General features: G+C 36.6%; 2 protein-coding genes across 3 annotated transcripts; one reads left to right on the forward strand and one right to left on the reverse strand.

Annotated features, from left to right (window-relative positions):
- Positions 1–1,643: 1,643 nt before the first annotated feature.
- Positions 1,644–8,109, forward strand: tcea1 (transcription elongation factor A (SII), 1). Its single transcript, XM_086175905.1, has 10 exons — positions 1,644–1,823; positions 2,633–2,695; positions 2,778–2,883; positions 4,317–4,416; positions 4,576–4,724; positions 5,622–5,678; positions 6,224–6,378; positions 6,599–6,745; positions 6,882–6,953; positions 7,731–8,109. Exons 1-10 carry the CDS (start codon positions 1,749–1,751, stop codon positions 7,737–7,739), a joined length of 933 nt encoding a protein of 310 aa, XP_086032031.1. The 5' UTR covers positions 1,644–1,748; the 3' UTR covers positions 7,740–8,109.
- Positions 8,110–9,669: 1,560 nt separating this feature from the next.
- rgs20 (regulator of G protein signaling 20) lies at positions 9,670–22,457 on the reverse strand. Of its 2 annotated transcripts, XM_086175906.1 has the most exons (6): positions 22,100–22,457; positions 14,416–14,582; positions 13,836–13,910; positions 13,508–13,742; positions 12,433–12,622; positions 9,670–12,348 (listed from the first exon to the last, which is right to left on the reverse strand). In XM_086175906.1, the coding sequence occupies exons 1-5, from the start codon at positions 22,286–22,288 to the stop codon at positions 12,434–12,436; spliced, it is 855 nt and encodes a 284-aa protein (XP_086032032.1). In that variant the 5' UTR covers positions 22,289–22,457; the 3' UTR covers positions 9,670–12,348; position 12,433. The 2 variants fall into 2 exon arrangements, with proteins under 2 accessions (XP_086032032.1, XP_086032033.1); XM_086175907.1 differs by lacking the exon at positions 22,100–22,457 and adding an exon at positions 16,046–16,315 and having other exon boundaries at positions 9,670–12,622.
- Positions 22,458–22,563: the final 106 nt, after the last annotated feature.

Below are 22,563 nucleotides of genomic sequence, written 5' to 3' on the forward strand. Positions count from 1 at the left end.
TTTGGGAAAAAAATGGGATCCTGAGTACAGGATATCCCAGTGCAGGATAAGCGCAGAAGATGGATGGATGGATGGATGGATAAAACAAATATTTGCTGCAAACATTTAGTTGATGTATGGTTATGTGTCATGCTGATTTGGAAAAAAAAAAAGCAAATCTATAAAAGCCAGACAAATGGAGGGGGTCTCAGGCCTCAACTGCACATTCCCTATGCCTTCATTAAGTTTTCCTAAAGACACCCCCTTAGCAACAATGAATCTCTTAACACTGAATAAATCATTGAAAACAATAAAAAGCCCTTTGGATCTAAAGAACAGTCATTTTCATCCGGGAATCTACTAAGAATAGAATTTCATGACAACAGAGGGTGGATGTCAAGACAACAGAAGGAATACCATTGTGACGTGTCTTTTTTTATTTACATTTTTAACTAATGAATGGAACCAGTTGTATCAACTTGTGGTATCCAGGTGCCCAGTTGTACATGGATACACATATGTCTTTTTGTTAAATACTTATTCATGGAAAGGTATTTATTTCCTGTCCATTTGAATTGTCTGTAGGTTTTTGTCTCCGTGACCAACGTACACAAATGAGTGACCCTTTGGTGCCATCTAATGACACCTACAAGACATCATGACCATTTTACATTTTACCAATGTTTCTTTAATGTTTTGTGGGGTGATTTTTGAGCTAAAATTGGTTTATGTGACCATTTACATGTATGCTATCCTGGTCTGCAATATTGCTTAAGAGAATTAAGAAGCTGACGCATACTTTCGTTGTCTATGAACCATCTATTCTTCTCAACTAGACTAGACTCCGCTTCAAGCATCGACTCCACTGGTCTGCTTTATAGAACCCAGAAAATTAATAGATAAATAAAGAAATAAAGCAAATATTCTCAATTTAAAACTCTGATTGGCTGTATATCGATTCACAGCTCTTGTGTCGTCATTATACATTTTAATGGTTAAGTAACTTCTTTACTATGTATGAATTATGATATGGTCTACCCTTTGTTTATCATTGCCAATGGCAAAGAAAGATATCCAAAGAAAACATAATTATAGTAGTATCATATAGTTTGTTTTATGTACCTGAGGCAGCAAGAATAAATGAGATTTTGTTTGATGACAAACAAAACAAAAATTCGCCTACATTGTGAGTCATCATCCAGCTTGTAGGGTATACAAATCAACAAATGTGTACTGTTTTGTTCCCTGTTAATGTATTTCAACGGTAATATGAATATCATTCTCAACCAGGATTATTAAATCTCCCTTTTGTTTCAGTTCAGTACCTCAGACCAGTATGTAACAAAGTAAAGTATTGGCAGTAAAGTCTACTGCCCATTTAAACTGCACTCATCCTTGCACCTGCACTTTGTAAGTTACACACCAAGTTGCACTCAAACGTCTTATTGCACTGCCACTGTTCTCTTGCAATTTTAATATTCACATCTATAATCATGTCTATATAATATTTGCACCCTTCCTATGAGCAAGTATCCAAATGACTTTGTTTTGCTCTGTTTTATTTTGTTTCGGAAAGGGTGGTTAGTTGTAAGACTGAGTGCGCACCAGTTGGTGGCAGTCATGCACCGATACGTTGTATACCAACCGCGAATTAGCTGTAGAAGGAGACGGGGGACACCGCCGCCGCTTCCACTTCAGTGGCGTGGTCTTTGTCGCGACTTTTCCTTCTTTTTTACCCACGATTCTGAGATTTCTAAGGATCGGTGACCATGGGCAAGAAGGAGGAAGAGGAGATCATTAGAATTGCAAAGAAAATGGATAAAATGGCGCAGAAGAAAAATGGGGTGATATGTCTGATCAGAATGAATGCTTGCCTAGTTGCTTCTTCGCAGATGAGGCTAACTGGTTGTGATGGGGCTAACTGCCGATTGCACTGCTTAAAAGAGCGATTATCCCGTTAGGTCATAGTCCTTTTAACCACCGTATTACTATATTATCTTGTCAGAAAAGTGTTATTAGCAGTTTTGTCCAGCTGCCATTGGTAACGAGCTCAGTGGCTAGCGTACCTGTTGTTGTTACGTTACAATTCGTCAACTACTAGCGGTTAGCCTGCTAGTATGTTTATAACTGTAACGATGACCGTTTCGTGTTCCTAAAAGTTAGCCACACACACTCACATAGTGCAACCTTGACCCAAAATAAAAGTACAGCATAATGAACTACATATATCTATGGATGCAATTGTATAAAAGCCATCTAGCTACTAATAACACAGACTGTCATTTGTAGCCGCTGGTTGCTCGTATTGTAAACAACTGCAATTTGTATTGGCAAGAGGCAATACTCGACCACATCATATATTTGTTAAGATTATTCTGTCCATCGATTGTTTTTCATCAGTGTTGCTGTAAGGTCACCCCCCATTTCGTTCACCCCAAAATAAACTCAAAACAGTTACTATTACATAACTCAAAATTTTCATTATAAGTCTGTTTATAATGTAAACCTTCACATTCAATAATCTCATGCACAACCATGCTGGAGTGGCTAATGATATATATCTGCAGCTTCTTGAACAAAATACTTTTAAGCTAAAGAGACTTTCAACCCAAGCAAGGTGTTTAAATACTTTTTCCTTTTTTCTTCCCCTCAGTCTGGGGCTTTGGACCTACTGAAGGAACTGCGCAGTGTGCCCATGACTCTGGAGCTTCTTCAGGTACCTTTTATTCATTGGTGCTCAAGGCAGTGTTACAAAGTTGCGACACAACCTTAAACATTGAAGTATGGTCTTTCCACAGTCTACCAGAATTGGGATGTCTGTTAATGCCATCCGCAAGCAGAGCACAGATGAAGAGGTGACATCCTTAGCCAAGTCATTGATCAAATCATGGAAGAAGCTTTTGGGTAATCAGTTTTTTTTTCTTCAAGTTTATCCATAAATGTCTGTCATTTTTTTTATGTGAAGACCATTGGATATCTCACACTTGCACACATGATTATGTCAAGTAATTAAGATCAGCTTCTGAAGTCTCAGCCAATTTTAGTTTCTCAAGTATTGTCGTGCAAGGTACATTTTGGTCTTTAGTGTCCTGTTATACTTTCTTAACATTAAAACCTTGTGAGAACCTGTTACATTGAAAATCGGCTTGTCAGAATTGCACAAAAGGAGCCACAGTCAGTAGATCAAGTTGCTGTGTGGTTTATCTGATTGTTAGACTCACTCATAGATAATAGTATGGATTTAAAATCAAAGAGGATTTCAAATATTTTGTAATATATGTTGTTGGTGGTTGTCAGTACTCATTGTATAACCATTCCTTAGCAACTGGACTTGTTTAGTGTCTCAATTATTGTTTAACTCCTATCTGTGGGGCGTCTGTAGTTCTAAAGAATATGTTTTGTAATACAAGATTATAGCATACATAGTACATCACTTAGGCAGAATATCTTGTTTCAATCTGACTGAATAATTTTATGTCATCACACCTATTTATCAAATATATTTACCACTGTGTCACTGTAAGATCAGTGACCATATAGACATATGTGAAGACAATATTTAATAAAGATAGGTAATGAAAAATTATGGCCTGATGTAAAAATAATGTTGCCCATATTTCAACTAAAATTCAAGAGCTACATATGAGATATATTTTGTTGTAGCATCAGTTTGGAAGAGCCTGAACTTTTCCTATTACTCCCCATATGCAGACACACAGTCATATCACTTCGTCACCAGGTTGACCCTTCAAGTTATTGTACAGATTTCACACGTCCTCCCACCACTCACAATGTTTACATCTGACGATAACCTCTGCTATCAAAGTTTTACACATAAAGGGATTCCCGGAAATGTTCTCAATTCAAGTAAATGATTCAGCAACATAAATATATATTCAGCCTATTCTTGTTAAATGTATTTAGGATGTGGGGCAGACAGTCTCACAGCGATGAATGCTGTGCAAAAGCTTTACATGACACTAGATGTATACATGTGAGTCAAACTTAGAAGAAATTGCCAACTTGAGCAAAATAAAACCAATGATTCATAAAGTTGGGCATTTCTTAGTTTATTGACATATATACATATATATATATATATATATATATATATATATATATATATATATAGTGTATGTATGTATGTATATATATATACACATACATACATACATATATATATATATATATATACATATACATACACACAAACACACATATAGATATACACACTCACTCACGTTTATAATTTTTAAAAAATGAAATAAAGTTTAATATTGACCTGAGCTAACATTCATTCAAGAATTTTCATGTGATCCTTCTTTTTTTATCTGCAGATGAGCCTGGAGGTGGAGACAAAGCTTCAGATGAGAAGAGAAAAGAGCAAATGCCTGTTGTTTCTCCCTCACAGGGAAGCCCAGAAGCAAAAGAGGAAAGGTAAAAAGTGGTCAGCAGAAATATTTTGATTTCAGCACATAAACGCACCGTAATTTCAATTATTTGTCTGCATAAATATCCATGCTTTTATTTATTTTCTATCAATCGTGTGATGGCTTACTTTGATTACTGATTTTAGTCCTCTTATTTTCTCAACAGCAGTTCCAGCAGCAACTCAAGCAGCAAGAGTGAGCCTGCAGATGTTTCAACCAACACATTAATCAATACCTTTCCTCGTGCCCCCAGCACCTCTGATTCCATAAGGCTCAAGTGCAGGGAAATGCTGGCCAGCGCCCTCCAGACTGGAGGTATTTTAGCATTTTTAGTTTGATAGAAACAAAATAGACACAGCACACAATAGATCCCTCTCCTTTTGGTGTGCATTGCTTGAATGCCTCATCTTTTTTCCTTCTCATGAGAAACATAACCAAAAAATGCTTTAAATCTCTGTCATTTGGTCCGTGAGTTTAATTAAACTATCATACTTAAAAGGTTTTATTAGAGCCTCCATTGAAGATCAGGAACCGTTAGAAAGTCACTTTACCTATAAATAACACTTAGCCACCTATCTTTATTTCTGTAAGATGTGATTATATATCGTGTAAACTTAATCATGTAAAATTGTGATAGTGTCAAAAGAGTTTCTGGGCCCAGAATTTTTTTTTAGAAGTGATAGATAAAGCAAATTGAGGATTGTCTTTTGAAGGAAATTGAATCTGAAAATCTTGGTGATCTCTTTCTGTTAAATCCAATGATTGTAAATAATTATTGGTTAATATTCTATTTTTTATTGCATCCTGGCATCGTGCATTGGTATTTAATCAATCATAATATGGAAAAGAACCATTTGGATGTTTTCCTTTAATAAATTAACAAATGTTGTTCAGAATCACCATGAACATACACAGCTTTTATAAACCCTTAAAATTGAGTGTTTCTGTAAAATTGCAGTAACATAAAGTTTAATTGTCTTTTAGGAAAAGCTTCATAACACAAAGCCCACCTCAACTGAACCTTGAATTGGTCGTGACAGGCATGCCAGCTCTGTGCATTGCAAAGGTGTCATTTCTATGTGTGATATTTTGTCAGTAAATACAAGGCAAGCGGTAGTGGTTTCATGTTTTATATATGTATATAGTTGTTTTGAGTTATTTTTCTGTAGTTTGTTATGCATGCACTTTTCCTCTTCTCACATATCTTTTCAGATGATTATATCGCCATCGGAGCAGATTGTGAAGAGCTTGGTGCACAGATTGAGGAATATATCCTTGTAAATGTAATTATAAGCATCATTGTTAATTAGGTGTCATTAGGTGTTATTACAATGATGTTTTGGTATGATGTGTAAGGTAAAATAATCTAAGAAAAGATGTCATAATTATTTTCAAAATGCTTAACAGCAGATACAACAGATCAAAAATGTAAAGAGGGACTTTTCTGCCATATTTGTAGGTAAACTTTCTAGAAACTTGATACCTAGCTGGTGTGTCAAACAATGGACATTCTTCCTTTCTAACTAATTTAGAGAATTTAGCTCATTGATTTTATAATTGAGAACAATGTCTTAGAGTTAAAAATAAAATGTATAAATGTAGCGAAAGAGTACCGGTATTTTGAAATTCATAAAAGTTTCCAAAATCAAAACCAAGAAAAATAGTTAAACCGCACTCACTGCCAACACTGGTTTCTTTATATAATGATCCCACCTTTCTGTATAGGTTTAACGTGACTTGATTTGCTGATGAGTATAGTTTTGAATTTTGTAAATGCTACATTACAACAGTGGAATTCCTTAACATGCTCTCACGCATTTTTCAAGAGTTTAAGAACACAGACATGAAGTACAAGAATCGTGTCCGGAGCCGAATTTCAAATCTCAAAGACATGAAGAATCCTAATCTAAGGAGGACTGTGCTGTGTGGGAGTGTAACCCCTGAACGCATGGCAAAGATGACTGCAGAGGTGTGTTGGTTGTTGATCTGAATAAAGAAATTGTAACACGGTCAGTAACAGAAATATTAAAGCGGTTGTATTTTTTGTCTAATAAGTTTTTGTCAAAAATCCTCTCTTTTCTTCCATTTTGGTAGAATCTGATGTAATGTGCATACATTAAAAACATGATTTGTTTAATAACATTGCTGCATGTTTTGTTGAAAGACACATCATGCTTTTGATTCTGTAGGAAATGGCCAGCGATGAGCTGAAAGAAATGAGGAAGAATTTGACCAAAGAGGCTGTCAGGGACCATCAGATGGCCACCACTGGGGGCACTCAGACAGATCTATTCACCTGTGGCAAGTGCAAGGGGAAGTGCTGCACCTACACACAGGTAGAGATGATTTTGTGCTCGCCCAATTTTAGCAGGGACTTTCATGTGTTTCACGTGAGGGTTAACAAAAGGTTTAAAACAACAAATTATAATGCTTGAGGAAATCAGTGACTATACCTTTTTTCCACATGTCCAGGTTCAAACTCGCAGTGCTGATGAGCCGATGACCACATTTGTTTTCTGCAATCAGTGTGGGAATAGATGGAAGGTATGTACTCTATGTAGAATTTGTTAATTTATGCTCTGAGTTCATCTCTCATGCTGAAATTGTCCTCAGCTATATATGGAACTTGTGTTTATTTTTTGTCTTGGATGTTAAAGCACCTGAAAGATATGTGCACTCATTCCTCATTCCTTCTCTGCGCAGAATTTTTAATCTACTCACTAATATTATAAAGCACTAGATATGACATGATGCAAGAAAATGAATGCAAAATGGAAATATTTACCTGCACTTTAAATATCTTGCATCAAAAGTATTCACACAAGTGGCAATGTGAAAATACAGTATGCTATATTGCGACACTTGTTTAAGATTAGATTCTCCTCTGGAAAAATGAAAGATATTACATCATCCAATGATCTTTTCCTTTTCTCAGTCATCAAAAGAAAGATAGTTCTATTGTCTGTTACAGGTCCTGAATCTTTATCAAAGCACGTTCCTTTGAAATAGGGCCTGAGATTTTCCTCAACACAATGTCCATGAAATTATATTTTTTTAAGCTTTTGAGTCCTTTGAAAAGTGAAATTCTTGTTGAAAGACCATAAACAATATACAGCCTGTCTTAAATTGCAGTGTTAAAATCTTGTTACAAAGATTGGAAATATTGATTGGAAATATGTCAAAGTATAGAAATATTATCATCATTTGATTTCGATCCGAGGGCCTAAAAGATTTAAATATTTTAACCACAGACCTTGTTCATTCGTTATGATTGCAGATATTTCCTTTTCTGTTTATTGATTTGTGGTTTCTGTGTCCCAGTTCTGCTGAATCTGCAGGCGTCATCCTTGGCAGTCCGACAAGTAGCAAAATTCCTGGACCAGATTCTGTCTATTAGCAACAGATTGGAGCTTTTATTCTGTGGTACTTGGTACAAAAAATGCCACATAAGGATGCCACTGCGGTTACTGTTTGAGTCCTGTCCATAGATTGATCTCATTGTAACTTCCACTGTTGTTATTAGTTGTTTTCCCACTATTATATGCGATCATTTTTGTCTCATTCTTTTATCTGCAATTTTTTATATGTAGTTTTAACATTTGGAGCAGTGTTGTTATGCTTTCCTCTCACAACAACACATTGTTTTATTTAATTTCCCAATAAACTGTAATCCATTTGATTAAAAAGAAGTGCTTTTCATTAATCCTTTTGTTTTGTTCCTTCAGTCTCTACTGTTTATGTGAATCTTTAACATGATACAAATGCAATTAGGGATTTGAGGTGTGTTTGTGTGTGCATGCATGAGAGAGTATACATTTGTTGTCATTGGCAATATTCATCAAATCAAATTGAATGCTGATTTATGCATATTCATCTCTTTAGGGACAGGATAATGCTATTGGGTGAAAGTGGGAAGACAATTGTTTCCTTTTCCTCAAGGTTTTTTCATTTGCCAGGTGCAACCACTTTATGATGATAAGCTGTTATGCTGGCCTTCTCTCCCCACAAACCAAATCTGTACCAGTCACAGAGGACCTGGGCCATTAATTGCAGAGCCCAATTCTGATGAAGACTGGTTTTCCAACCAGGTAGTTTTGAAGCCCAAGTTTCCATGGTTGTGTTTATGTAAAATATTTTCTCATGTATCTTTTTGCGACCAAAATATATCAGGAGTTCCCCCAAGAGATTTTATCGAAATAAAAAAAAAATAACACAAATGTCTAATGGAACACATTTGAGTGAAATATTTCATAATATTCCCCCCAAAATCTTTATCAAATCTTCATAAATACATAAATGTGTTGATTCTGGATTGGAGAGTAATTCTAGGACTCCTATTAATTCCGTGTATGATCTACAAATGTTACCCATTTAGTTGAACTGAATCTCCATTAAGTTATTGCTAACATGAAATGAATAACATATCTTAGATTCATCTGGTTATTTCATTTATTGAGAATTGCTCGTTTTGCTACTACCAATTGGGGAGAGTGGTTGATATGAGTCTTCATTCAGTCATTAAGTATTGTGTCTCAACTTGTGTGCCACACAGATGTCAGTGAACCAAACAGCAAATTACTTATGCAATGAAAACAGGGTACCTAAACACCTTGAACATGTTTGCATGTAAATGCTAGTATTTTTATCTATAGGAACTTCATATCAAGAGGAAGTGTGTGCTGTTTGTTATCACTGATGCTGTCCAGTTTGATGCACTACATGCTAGTTACTGCCTTTTTGCACGCAAAGGAAGGTTCTGGAAGAACATACAGCTTTCAAGCACTTTATGATTTCCTTTTTACATAGATTTTTCGGTTTTTTAATTCTGAATCAGCAGCAGCCGGGGGTAATCTACTAATGTGAATGATTGTTGTTTTTGAGATTGATAAATATTGTCAAGTTAATTCTAAGAAATATTATAAAGCATTAGCAGGCATTAAATCAAGTTTTTTCTAGATAGATTTTTGTAAATTGCATTCATACAAGCAGTGCTTTAGATAAACACAATGTAAAATTACCACTTAGTACCATAGCCTGATGCCTTATCAGGATTGCTCTGGCAATTTCATGAAATTTGATTTTTCTCCACCAACTATTTTGCTTGAGAATACAAAACTATGTTAGTGTACAGTGGTCTCATGACACATTTCTGAAATCATAACATCTACACCAGTCACTAATACCACATATCACACGTCTTTTGAGCTATGTCATACTTGGTTGAGTTGTGTGGTTTGTGTTGAAAGCATTTCAGAGTCAATAAAATTATTGTGCTTTATTTGATCTTAATCAAATGCCCACAAGTCATTATTTTCTTGGAGAGTAGCAGAAAAAAAAACAAAACAACAAAAAACTAAACGATATATATACTGTAAACATTCATATTTGTTTTTTAAAAATGTATTCTTCAATAAAGTCAGCGCAAAATAACATTTCATATAGTAAACAGAAGAAGAAACAATATTTATAGGCATCACTCCAAACCATTGGCTTAGACTGTGTTTGAGGTTGATCTGCGTAGTGTATCCATCAGCTCAAATTGCACATCATAAGTTAAAGTGAACTCTACTACAAGTGCCACCGTGAAGCACACAGGTTGGCAAGAAGTTTAGATCAACCAGCCCTATCCATTGATCTTTGTCCTAAGCAAATAATCATGTGTTGCGTCACCTTCCACCATACTGTTTGGTAGTGCTAACAAAATGGGATTGATGCTGTCACAACAACAAAAAATCAAGACAAAAACGCATGCAATAATTTGGCCAATGAGAGGGACAATTTCCAGTAAACTGGCTTTGTGCTCCGGTAACCACCCTTATGGCAAACTGTGAAAAAGACTGTTGCCTATGAGAAAGATGTTATAAAATTTAATGTCAAGGCACTTCCCCATATGAGGATCTTGTCTTTGAGTGACATATTTTGTGAGGCAACAAAGTAATTCAGCTAAGACTATTAGAGTACATTAAAGTATTATGCACTTGGCAACTCCAATTTTAGTCAATGGAAACACTTGAATGTATGAAAACAGTTCACAAGGGTAGCTTTAGTGTTGCTACTAACCTGGCCTGACCCCCGAATACATTTCAAACAGTTGATTTTCATATAACAAATTGCATTTTTTATAGAATATCTTGGGGAACAATGTAGATTCTAAATTTTAAGCAATAATAATATATTTTAAATTGTTTAAAATAGTAGTTCGAGCCAGTTTGTCATTGATGGGGAATCTCAACTGATAATTATGGTAGTTTTTCAGTGCTGAAAATTATCAAACATTTCACAAGAAAAACAATTAAATATATAATAATTATAATAACAATCATAATAATAATAATCATAATAATAATAATAATAATCATCATGTAACATTGGGGAAAGTATGCTGGTTCAGTTACTGCCAGAGGACTTAGAGAGAGCTACAACCGCTGTGTAATTTAAAGCTACAGCCAGAGGTGAGCTTAGCTTAGCTTAGCTTAGCTTAAAACAGGTGAAAAAAAAAGGCTGGCTTTGAATGAAGTGAGATATTCATTGCATTTGTAAAGTTCGGTTGAATTACATTTGTTTGATACTGGTTTATTTTCAATGTATCAAAAGTGTAAAACTAACAGTTATAAAATGGTATTCTTCCAGAGTGTATGAGCTATTTTTTGTTTAGCATTTTTCATCCTGCTACATTTAGCATAACCCTATATTCTATGGCTTCACTATTGTTCAAAGTTGATCTTTTAAGTACAATTATTAAATCATATATATATATATTAACCTGTGAGATACATATCATATATCTCATATCATATATCATATATCTATAAGGAATTTTTTTTAAGTTGCTGGTGTCTTTGTGTTAGGTTTAGACAGGGCTATGTGAGCAGTTTTCTGTGTTCACTCATGTTAAGCTAAGTAAGGTAACTGGTAGTTGGTTTGGCTGTAGCTTTATAAACAGAGAAGTGTTCTTCCTGTCTAACTCCATATGAAATAAGACATAATTTACAAAAATGTCATAATTATCGTAAATTAATAATAAGTCACTGTTCTTATTTCCCCTTAGCACCAACGTACATGGTTCTTTCCTGGAAACAAATAGTTACAAAATTACAGATCTTTCCAGATATTCTGATAGGGACCTACATTTCATTGACTTTAATACTCAAATATAGTTTGATTTTATATTGCACACCTAAATCACAAAAAAATGCATCATATTGTTAAATAGATTTTCCTATGTCACACGTGTGTTGAGTATAGTCTGAACCTAGGAAACTTCTGTGAATTAAAAAAAACAAAAATCCATCCACATTTGATTTAAGTTTCTTCACGAAACATATTACAGATTTTGACAAGAGCTATTGCCACTTTCTCTTATTTCATCCATCCGCATGTCAAATTGTTTCAATTCTGCACACATCTGGACATGAACTGGAGTTGCCAAGTCAGTGTCACAGGTACCAAAGTGTGAGGTTCGGTAACAGAACAGGGTGAAATCAAGGTAAAATCATATGGTACCCCACAAAGCTGCCTGCATGTAGAGCTAACATGTAGCCATTGATTCGAGCTTTGATTTTCATACGCATTAAATAGAACCAGGCGTTTCCACATAAAATACCCACAATTCCATTTGTACTATTTACAAACTAATAAATATATAGTCTACCTTAGGAATCACCCCCACCCAAAAAGATCATAGAAAAACAACAGACCATAAAAAACTCTGAACACAAATAAAATAGATTATTCTTATCAAAAGAAACAAAATAAAAACAGAAAAAAATGTTTTCATATTCCTTTGGAGTGTTTCGCTATGTTGATCTGTAGCAGTACTTGTGATGTCGAGCCCTCGGGAGATTTTGAGACCTGAGTGTCTTCGGTCAGGTGCAGATCACAATAGCGCTGAGATTCCTGGGAGGGGTCAGGCCTGAGGCCTGGTACATGTAATCCTGCACTGAACATACAGAGAGAGAAATGTTTAAAAAGAGGGTAGGGATGGGGAGATAAAGAGAATGATAAGATCACAGGTCATCACCACCCTAAGATTCTGGGGACTGCTCTGACAGAGTGTTAAGCAGGTTTTTGTAGGCTGGGGAATTCATGTAACGGGGATATGAGTCTCTTTGCATTAGTGTATAGATCTGCAGCTGGGCATCATCAAATGTGTGCGATGAGGGTTCCAGCATGTTCCTGTTGATCGACTCACGCACACGGGAGTCAAGGCTCACCTGTGTGGCAAGAACAGAGGAATTAGGCGCAATAGCATCAGAAATTTCCAGACACAATTGTGAGAAATTATTAGTTATTCCGTATTTACTAAGCTTATGATCACAGTTTTATTTATTTGCACTGGTTACGATTATAGCTCTATTTTATGGGTAAAGGATGATGAACTCAAAAGTAAAGCAATGGTTTCCACATCATTTCTTGCATAGGAAGGAATAAATGAAAACCTGACTGAAACCAGGTTTATGAAGCAGGGATTGGTTAGTGTTTTCAAAAAACAAAAAAAAAAAACCATTCAGATTTTGTTACATTTGAGCCACATCTTAATGTTACCAAATTACTGCCGATTGCAACATGATACTGCTAAAACAACGATAACCGCCAGCTGCTACAGATGGCCAGGGATATCAGAGGGAATATCAGAATGACATCCGACAGATGCCACGTTTTAGTTATTTGGATCGTAACATGGAAATCAAAAACTTGGCATCAGACATCCGTAACATTGACAACTCAACCTACATTCAAGCAAATTTCAATATGAATAAATAATGCCGCTAGATGCTTGGTGGGAACAAATTCTATCATAACCAGCATAACTGTATATAGAAATATGCTTGTTAAAGTCCAATATCAATTAAAAAGATCAACAGAGGATATCAGTTGGGCTCTATGGTAAAAGAAGAATGGGAATGAGTACAGATGCCACACCAAGGCCAAACATTCATTGTTATCTGGCTATAATACAGGGACAAGGGGTATCAGTCCTCTAATCAAACTTAGAAAGAAATGGGTATGGATCATTTTTCAGACTCCCTTGTGTGTCTTGTGAGTTTGTGTTCAAAATTAAGACAAATATAAACAGATCAATGATAGAAATGTGAGACCTCTTTAGGCGAGAGAATGGAGATGTAGTCTTCATAAATGACTCGAGCCTTCTCCTCTATCGCACTCTTATTGGTCTCCTTGCCGAACTCCTCACAGGCTAGCCAGAAGAGCATGTTCTCCTCGCTGAATTCAGTGCGAAGAAACTGTCGGAATGAGTTCCTCCCCGCCGGGCAGCACATCAGCTTGTCAAATGATTGGCCCCATGAGCGTACATCTTCCAATGTGGGCTTCGGACTACAGCGAAGGTGATAAACACACGGGTGATTCCAACACAGTTCTCAAGATTCGCAATGAATGGGATCTATTTGTACTGCAAACTTAACTGACCACTCTTCACAGTCTGCGTTCCCCTCCTTAATGTCATATGATGCCTTTCGGTTCCGATCATCCCTGTCCTCATTCCTAATAGAGAAAAGACAAGAGAGCTGTATAAGCAAAGCCACTAATTGCAAAAGTAAATAAAAAATAAGCTTTGTCTCTCTCTTATTTTCACACTAAATATATTACTTTGATGCAGAACATGTTCAAATGATCAGAAAAGGCATATGATATTTATTATGTAATCATTTATGAATAGGTGAGTCATCATACTGTATACATTTATCATACATTATAAACTATGATACGTAATGTGCAACAGCATGTATATGGACAGTAAATTTATGATGTTTAGATATACATTTAATTGCCAGAATATTGTGTGTGTTTTCCTGTGAGTATTCCTGTGTGTTTATCAGATGCATTTACAGCAGATGATGAGTTGATGTTAGGCATGTTTGACATTGTGATGAGGCTCATGGAATGTAGAATGCGCTAAGATTGCTGAAGCTGATGCCTGCTGATCTATGCACAAGAATGTCAATTATTCTAACCATAGTAAATGAGGTCTTGGGTGAGGAGCACCTACCAAGAACAACTACAGCAGCAACACCAGCAGAAGCAACATGCATTAGGGCCCCGTGGGTTGGCTTGGCCCGACTGGCCCTGCTGGGACGGTGCATTTCCCCCCGCTGCCGACTCCTGCTGCACCGACATCTGCCTCTTTCGCATCTCCATCGGCTCTGATCCCATGGGCTAGAGCGATGGGGGAAGGAAGGAACTGAGTTTAGTGTGTGAGAAATATCACTGTCTGCCATTGCAGCAAGAGAAGGTTTGCAGTCAAAAATCTCTTTTCCTCAAACGCATTTTATAGTAACTACCTGCCGTTTGAAAAAGAAGGGTAATGAGGGTTCAAAATTGTGAAATTCCATTTTTCACACATATTTGATCACTTGCAGCACCGTAGGAAAATGAATTTAAATGTCATCATTTTTTCACTCACCAGTTGTCACTAATCTGTTTGTTATATTTGCAGGAAGCAGGATGCTCTATTACCAGAACATGTCCTGGCATGCCCACTGGTTACTCTGTAAAGGAATGTTTTTTCTTCATTTCAGGGGAAAATAATTGAAGAGTAATTATTTTTTTCATTTTTTGAGTCACCGAATATGCAGCCACCAAACATATTCCAGCGGTTCACCTCAAAAAGACTGCACTCTGAGGAATATACAGATTGCAGACAATTAATTAAATATGTATAATCTGACTTTTGATCCATCCCATCTGTGAAAGGCAGGGTATAAAGGCAGTGCATTGAAAATGTTGCCATTCACAGCGGGTCAAAAGGAAACACTTGGAAATAATATAAATATTCTGAGTGTATATTTGGTATTTGTACAATCTAGATCATCCCTGAGAAGCCACACGGTTAATTAATGAGTGATATTATTGTAAATGCAGTTTTTGAGTCAACTGAATCGTTAGCGTTTGTAGGGCCTACTGACAGCAGACAGTGACAAACGTGTCATCACCAGGTCAGACACTAAAAAATCCTGGCAGATCATTTATGTAACAAAGCTGTCGGTTCCGACACATCATCTGGCTGCTACCTGAAATATGTCAGAAGAATTGGGAGGGAAGGAGGGAGGGAGATGGGGCGAATCTTGCGATCTATAACCGCAAGATCGTTCTCTCGCAGCCCCCGAATGAATACAAATCCATTTGGCCATTTCTAAAATGGATCCGCTCGTTACACTGATTCAGATTTTGCACGTCTTGCTCTATGGCACATTTTACGCGTTAGGTGTCGGTTACTTCAAGGGTGACACAATTGCAGTACGCTATGGCTTGACTCAACAGCTATAGAAGATGAAATGGGGGGTGGGGGTGGTCGTCTCCATTCAAACGATGAATCATAATAAAGTCAAATAAGCCATCGTTCTACTTCGACGTGATCGACACGGGGATATGATGTGCGAATTGAACGGCGGAAGACGCCGCATTAGCAAGTCGCGCGTCGCATCCATGGAAAGTGCCGTCATGAAGACCCGTGGAGCTTCATCGCCCTGGATAACCACCGAAAAGACACTGCCTAGATCCGTTTGAAAAAAAAGACCCCTCTTTCCAGAGTGAAATGCATTTTTTAACATCCTCGGAAACACCCCCGAACACTCCGCTCAGCAAATGAAAGGATAAATCAGATCGCCGCTTGTACTTACAATTTCACCATGTATGCACAGCGAGAAGAGGTAATTATTTGCCTTGATTACATCCGATCGTACATAAGGCTTTTTTTTCTGACCGGCTGCTTCAAGTCACTACGCATGCGTCTTCTCGCCAACTCGTACTATCCCAGCGTAAACCCTGACAGAACGGCACAGGTTTAACGTGCGGGTCCTCTGCCCTGCCTTGTGCGCCAGATTTCAGAAACAGACTTCCTCAATCAAAGATGGCTGCAATACATCAGTTTATGATCAAGAGGGGTAAGAGCGAGGCACAAATACGAGCCCACCTGGCGTCAAATATACACATATCGATCCCTCTTTTGCTTGAAGTAATCTGTACACACACACACACACACACACACACACACACACACGCAGAGAGAGAGAGAGAGAGACACACACATATACGAATGGCGTTGCTCAGATTCGGCTCGAAAAGGCACCTCAAAGTCGCTGTCTATGGTGCTGAAATGTCTTCTTTTAAATGATTGCTCAACGTGTAAATTGAACTATACAGAAATTTTGCAGCCCTTTGGCAAAAGAATTTCTTTATTGAAATTTTGGAGCCTTCTGCCAAAAGAATTTTCTTTGGGATTAATAAAGTTCTGTTCTATTCTATTGGTATGAATCAGTTATTTTTGTTATCGTTACTAATTTTATCAATTGACCCACAATCTTTTTGTTTGTTTGTTTGTTTCTAAGCTGTTTATTTTAGGGGCGCACAATGTTTTTCCATCAATATCCAATATGCTGATATTTTACAACTTGTTTTACTGATGTGGATGCATCAGCATTTTATTTTATTTTATTTTATTTTATTTTATTTTATTTTATTTTATTTTATTTTATTTTGTTTTGTTTTATTTTATTTTGTTTTATTTTATTTTATTTTATTTTATCTTATTACTTAACTGCAAACCACATCGAGTCTGTTTTGTATCATATCTAACTGTCCACTGGTTTCTGCCAATGTAAAAATATGATACCTTAAAAATGAACACATCTGTATGGAAAAAAACATAATGGTATGTTTGGTTTCTCCAGAATATCTATCTATATCTATATATAGTGAATATTCTTTTTGAAGCCTTTTTTGTCTTCATTGAAAAGTCCAATCTAATCAATGGTTTTACAAGTATCTACACAGTAAGTGTTGACACATTATCATTGGAACATGACTTTCGCAAGTGATTATTTGTGTATGTGTGCGATCTAATGTACAAGGCTACAGGCAGTTGTGATATAAAAGACAACACTGCCATCTGAAGGAGACTAACAACAGCACAAGAATGGTGATTTGAAAATCATTAAGGCACAGATAGCTTTACATTGTCTGTATGTTCCTTCGTTTCAGATATGAAAAAAGCAACTTCTTTATGCTGTGTGTTGATTTCTGTTCTTTGAATACAATTTTATTGCATGTAACTCAGGTCTCAGTAAGGACTGGCAGGCAATCTACTCACGCTATAATCTTTTCTAAGGACCACTTAGAAATAAGGAATTAATGTGTTTGATCATTGTGCCAAAATTAAAAGTTTGCTCTGAATGCTCTTCTATTCTATCAAGATTATTACTTTCAGACAATGGTTAATTGGGGCAAAGCCTGAGCATCCACACATTTTTATCCCCCAGGGACATTAACATGTGACTTTCTCAATAACACTTCATTTAACACCTTCCCCTGTGTTCATCTTATGCAACATAGACCTACGAATAAACATATGAGATTGAAAGATGCACATGCAAGCTACTAAACCAGACTTCATTCAATTGTGAATTGTTGAGCACAGACTTTTCCCTCTGGAGGCAAAATGTAGTATATCAGTAAGGTCACAAAGAATAGTGAGATGATAAAGAGTATAGCCAAGTGAAAAGATGAATAAGGTCCTCAGTGTGTGATTGTGAGGATTCAAAGTATGGAAGAGCTTTAGGAAAAGATAGAATCAAGCACAGATTCAATCACTGGAGCTCAACATGCAGATAGGAAGTGGAGTGCAATAGCGGCTTCCAACCTAACACCTCGAGATTATGCATGGCAAATGTGATTATTTTGAAGGTGAAGATGGGTCTATAATGTGCTGCATTTGTTGTACTGTCACAGACTAGAAAGGGAGCAGACGAAAGTAGGGCACTTTCATTTTCTTTCCTCCTGATTTTTACCTGTACGACAGTAAAGGTTTTTACCCCACCCCCCAACACACATACACACACACCCACATATGTGTCAATCATGTTGCTCTTTGGACTGTAAATGTCAGCCATATATTAATAATATGTAATCACAGCTTTAATCACTGCAATGAAGTTATAGAGTACTCTGTTGTTTTATTTAAAGAGAGTTTATCACATTCAAATGATCACCATCACTCTAGGCAACAAGTCTTGGGCAAATTCATTTTCTTTATTATCACACTATATATTATTAGTAAACAAGACTTTTCTGTGCTCGTTAGTGTGAATTAACCCCCAAATGCATCAGGCTGTGATTCCAGATTACCTTTTTTTCTTTCTGCCATTGTCAAACATGTTCCAGTTGTCTGTTATTATTGTAGCTTTAATGGCATACATTACTTCTTACAGTGCAGTTGTGTCCTCAATGTGCACAGCAGCTGGTACCCTGTAGGTTATCAGCACCAATGGTGGTTGTTTTTAACCCGGGCCTCAACCGATCTGGTATGAGATTCATAAGTTCAGTTTGCATTTCTGGTTTTGGCGCAAGTTTTATGCCGGATGCCTTATCTGTATGAGACACTGGCTTGTACCATCCCAAGCCTGCATTTAAGCTGATGTAAATAAAGACAATAATAATGATAAAGACACTGTTTTTTGTTTGCTTTCCAGTTTCTCTCACTTTTTTTTAATGCATAAAAAGTCTCAAGTCCATCAAACACCAGTGAATGGCCTGAGGTCTCAGGTCTGAGAAAAACTGAAAATTGTGTTAAAACTGTGTCTTTATTAAGAGGGAATGGTAAAAGGTGCAGGGGTTAGTGCTTCAGCTTCACAGCACAAAAGACTGATTAAATTCTGACAGGGGACCTTTCTGTGTGGTGTTTGCATATTCTCCCTGTGTCTGTTTGGGTTTTCCTGGGTGCTATGCTTTCCTCCCACAGTCAAAAAATATGCAGCAGGTCAAAAATTGGGAAAATAACCCAGATGTGCAAATGAGAGTGAATAATGGTCTGTCTGTGTATGTGCCCATAAGATTGACTGGCCACCAGTCCAGGTAAACCCACCTCTCCCCCCCCCCGATGGCAGCTGGGATAGGCTGCAGCATCCCCTGCAACCCTGAGTAAGATAAGTGGTAGACAATGGATGAATGGATGGGTTGAAACTTAATAAAGCTACATCCAAACATAATCAAGTCAAATTGTACAACACACTCAAATTTTAACTGTGCAAAGTCATATGGATACAAAAAAACAAAAATATTCAAATGATGCATTGAAGTACAGATGAATTTCAAATGGATTAATGTACAGATACCACTACAAATACCACACTGCATTGGTACACTTCTGTCAACAACTTGCAGTTTTCATCAATGTTCTTTTAAAGACATTCTAAAAGGACAAGAAAAATGTTTTTGATAAATAACTTAGTATTATATTTAAACTGTCTGTTGACTCTGTGGATTACTGATTTGTGTACATTTTTGCAATAATGGGAAAAATCAATTTTCAGTTTTGAAATAGCATCTTTCTTTTTTAAAAAGTGACCTTTACTATTGCCTTTAAACCACTGAAATACATTCAGTTCATGCTTGTGTCCAATTCTACATTTTAGGTGCATAATCTATCTATCTATCTATCTATCTATCTATCTATCTATCTATCTATCTATCTATCTATCTATCTATCTATCTATCTATCTATCTATCTATCTATCTATCTATCTATCTATCTATCTATCTATCTATCTATCTATCTATCTATCTATCTATCTGCAGACAGGTAAGATAGTTAACATGTGAATAGTTTGGCTTTTGCGTTTGGAAGTATTATTCTCTCACAAAAATCTATCTATCTATCCATCCAGATAGCGATAGCATATCAATGAAAGACGTTACGCTGTACAGTCATTTGCTCTCTCCCTGTCTCTCTCTCTCCTTTCCTCTGTCACTCTCCATCACACACACCCTCATATCAGAGTCAGAGTCATATCCAACGTTGAGGGGCAGGTTACCTAACCATACCACACTTGGCCACAAACGAGCCCAGTGCCAGTTGGAGGTCACATGGTGTTGAGGTCAACAGGACAATATCCTCCATGAAAAGCATAGGACTGAACCTGAGGTCACCTGCCTGAATATCCTCCCCCCCCCTGACTGCACCAAAAAAGCCTGTTCTCAAAGATTGTAAAAAAAAAATCTGTGAGAAAGGGGAGCCCCGAAACTCTCTGACAATATTTTCACACACTTCCAAGAATGCAGATGCAGTTTTCATAATGTTTGTAGAGACTTGTATTTTAAACAATATGCTGAATTATGACACACTTTCCTGTTCAGTCAAAACTGAATCTTTTTTTTTATTCCAATCAATTATTGAATTGAAAAACTTTGATATGCTTCTTGGCAAACATGGTGAGATGCACCACAGTTTTGTCTATGAAAAATGGGTCAACAGTTTAAAAACAAAGGTAAATACAGGGGGGGAAAAACAAAACAACAACAAATGACAAGAATTGCAAAGACATCAATTAAAGGATATTTTTTCAATTTCATCAGTTGAATTTGTCTCATAAGCAAAATGTCATTGTTTTTTCAAATGTGATGATTACGCTTTCTTTATTAAAATAATCCATATTACCAAAGGTTGGTTGCTATGTCATATGTAAGCCAAAAGATGAACAATCCCAAACCTGATAGCAACAAAACTAAAGTTTTACTGATACTAAAGAATAGGTTACATATACTCTGTCTTCCTGTTGGAAAGGCAATTCATTCTTAAATTTCACATCTGCTGTAGGATACAGGCTACACGACAATTTTGTCTGATGTTAGATGACTATTCTCCAATTCACGATATTGTCCTTGTGTGCTCTCGTACAATTCCCTCACTTCTGGGAAAAGTAGCGTAGTTATCCATAACATGTGGAGCGATTAGAAGTCTTTATTTATCCATTTACAATGAATGACTTTTGCCAAACTCAAAAATCCCATTCTGTGAATAGATTTCAAGACTGAAAGTATCAATTTACTTTATGTTGAACACTTTATTGGGATATTGATGCAGGCTATCATGTATATTTTTCTTTATGACAGTGTCTGCTAAACGCCCCCGTAGGTGCCTAAAGACTTGTATTACACTATTTCAAGACACACCATCTCATTCTTTTAATCTTCTTAAGCCTTGTTTAAACCAGAAGTACTTCCTTAAATAGAGATTTGGCAGGAGGTAAAAAATGCTACTAATGATCAGACAGGAAACGATTTTGCTGCACATTGTGAGACCATTCTAAAATTGGTTATCTAAACAATACCTTTGAACCTGATAAAGAACCCACATTGAAATATGTTTCATGAAGTCTATTTTATATGCATTGTCTTTATCCCTGATGACTTTTTGGTAATTCTCTAGGATAACAATTTTCATGGTGTGTCAGAATCAGAATCACAGTTTTACTTGATATTTGGTTTTATACAATACAATTTTTGTGTCTCGTTGGTACACAGCAACAGATCATTCTTACAATCATACAGAAATGCTTGAATTCCAAAATTAATGTTACAATTTGAAAAAAATCAAATAAAATGTTTTATATAAACATTCTCAATGGGATTGCATTGGGGTAAGCAACACATCAGCTGATTTTAAATACAGTCTGATTAAATGGTATTCCATAAGTTTGACATGTAACTTTTTAGTGAATGGTAAGACACAGACCATTGTCTTATAAAAGCCTTTGTTTTTGAAAATTCCTTGTCAATTAAATACATTTTACTAATTTCACCTAGCAATTCGGTGTCCTAATACCATAAGTCAGTTAAAAAGACAAGTTCCCTGAAACTCATGTTCACTGCCCCCTGGAGTGAGTGTAGTGTGTCACTACCTCAAGGCACACCATCTCCTGTTCCTCCTGGTCCGAGTCATTGAAATTCACAGGGTATTCCACACCATACCGGCAGGTCTGGACCAGTCGCCGTATCCACTGCCACATCAGGGCCCTGTTGTGTCTGATCCTTCGCAGAGCAGACATGGGCCTGATCTTCCACTGTTTCACTGCCCTGACACAGAGCATGCTCTGACCAGCCTCACTTTCCACGTGAGCATTAGAGTTGAATCAGCTTGAGATCATCAGAAATCCACACATCTTGCTTCTTCCTCTGTTATTTCTTGGATTTTCTGCAAAGCAAATTGTGACAGCGTGATGAAGACAAAAAACATCAGCGACCCCGATGCCCAACGGAGTGTTTACAAAGAAGAGGGCAGAAGGGGATTAGGACAATGTTCCCACTGAATGCAATCCTGATTCCTCTATACTTTGCTGTGTCTCACCAGCTTAGGCCAGATTAA

The sequence above is a fragment of the Fistularia commersonii genome, chromosome 28 (assembly GCF_037954325.1).
Source record: "Fistularia commersonii isolate RoL2024-O1a breed Wild chromosome 28, RoL_Fcom_v1.0, whole genome shotgun sequence".
In the NCBI taxonomy this organism is placed as follows: domain Eukaryota; kingdom Metazoa; phylum Chordata; class Actinopteri; order Syngnathiformes; family Fistulariidae; genus Fistularia; species Fistularia commersonii.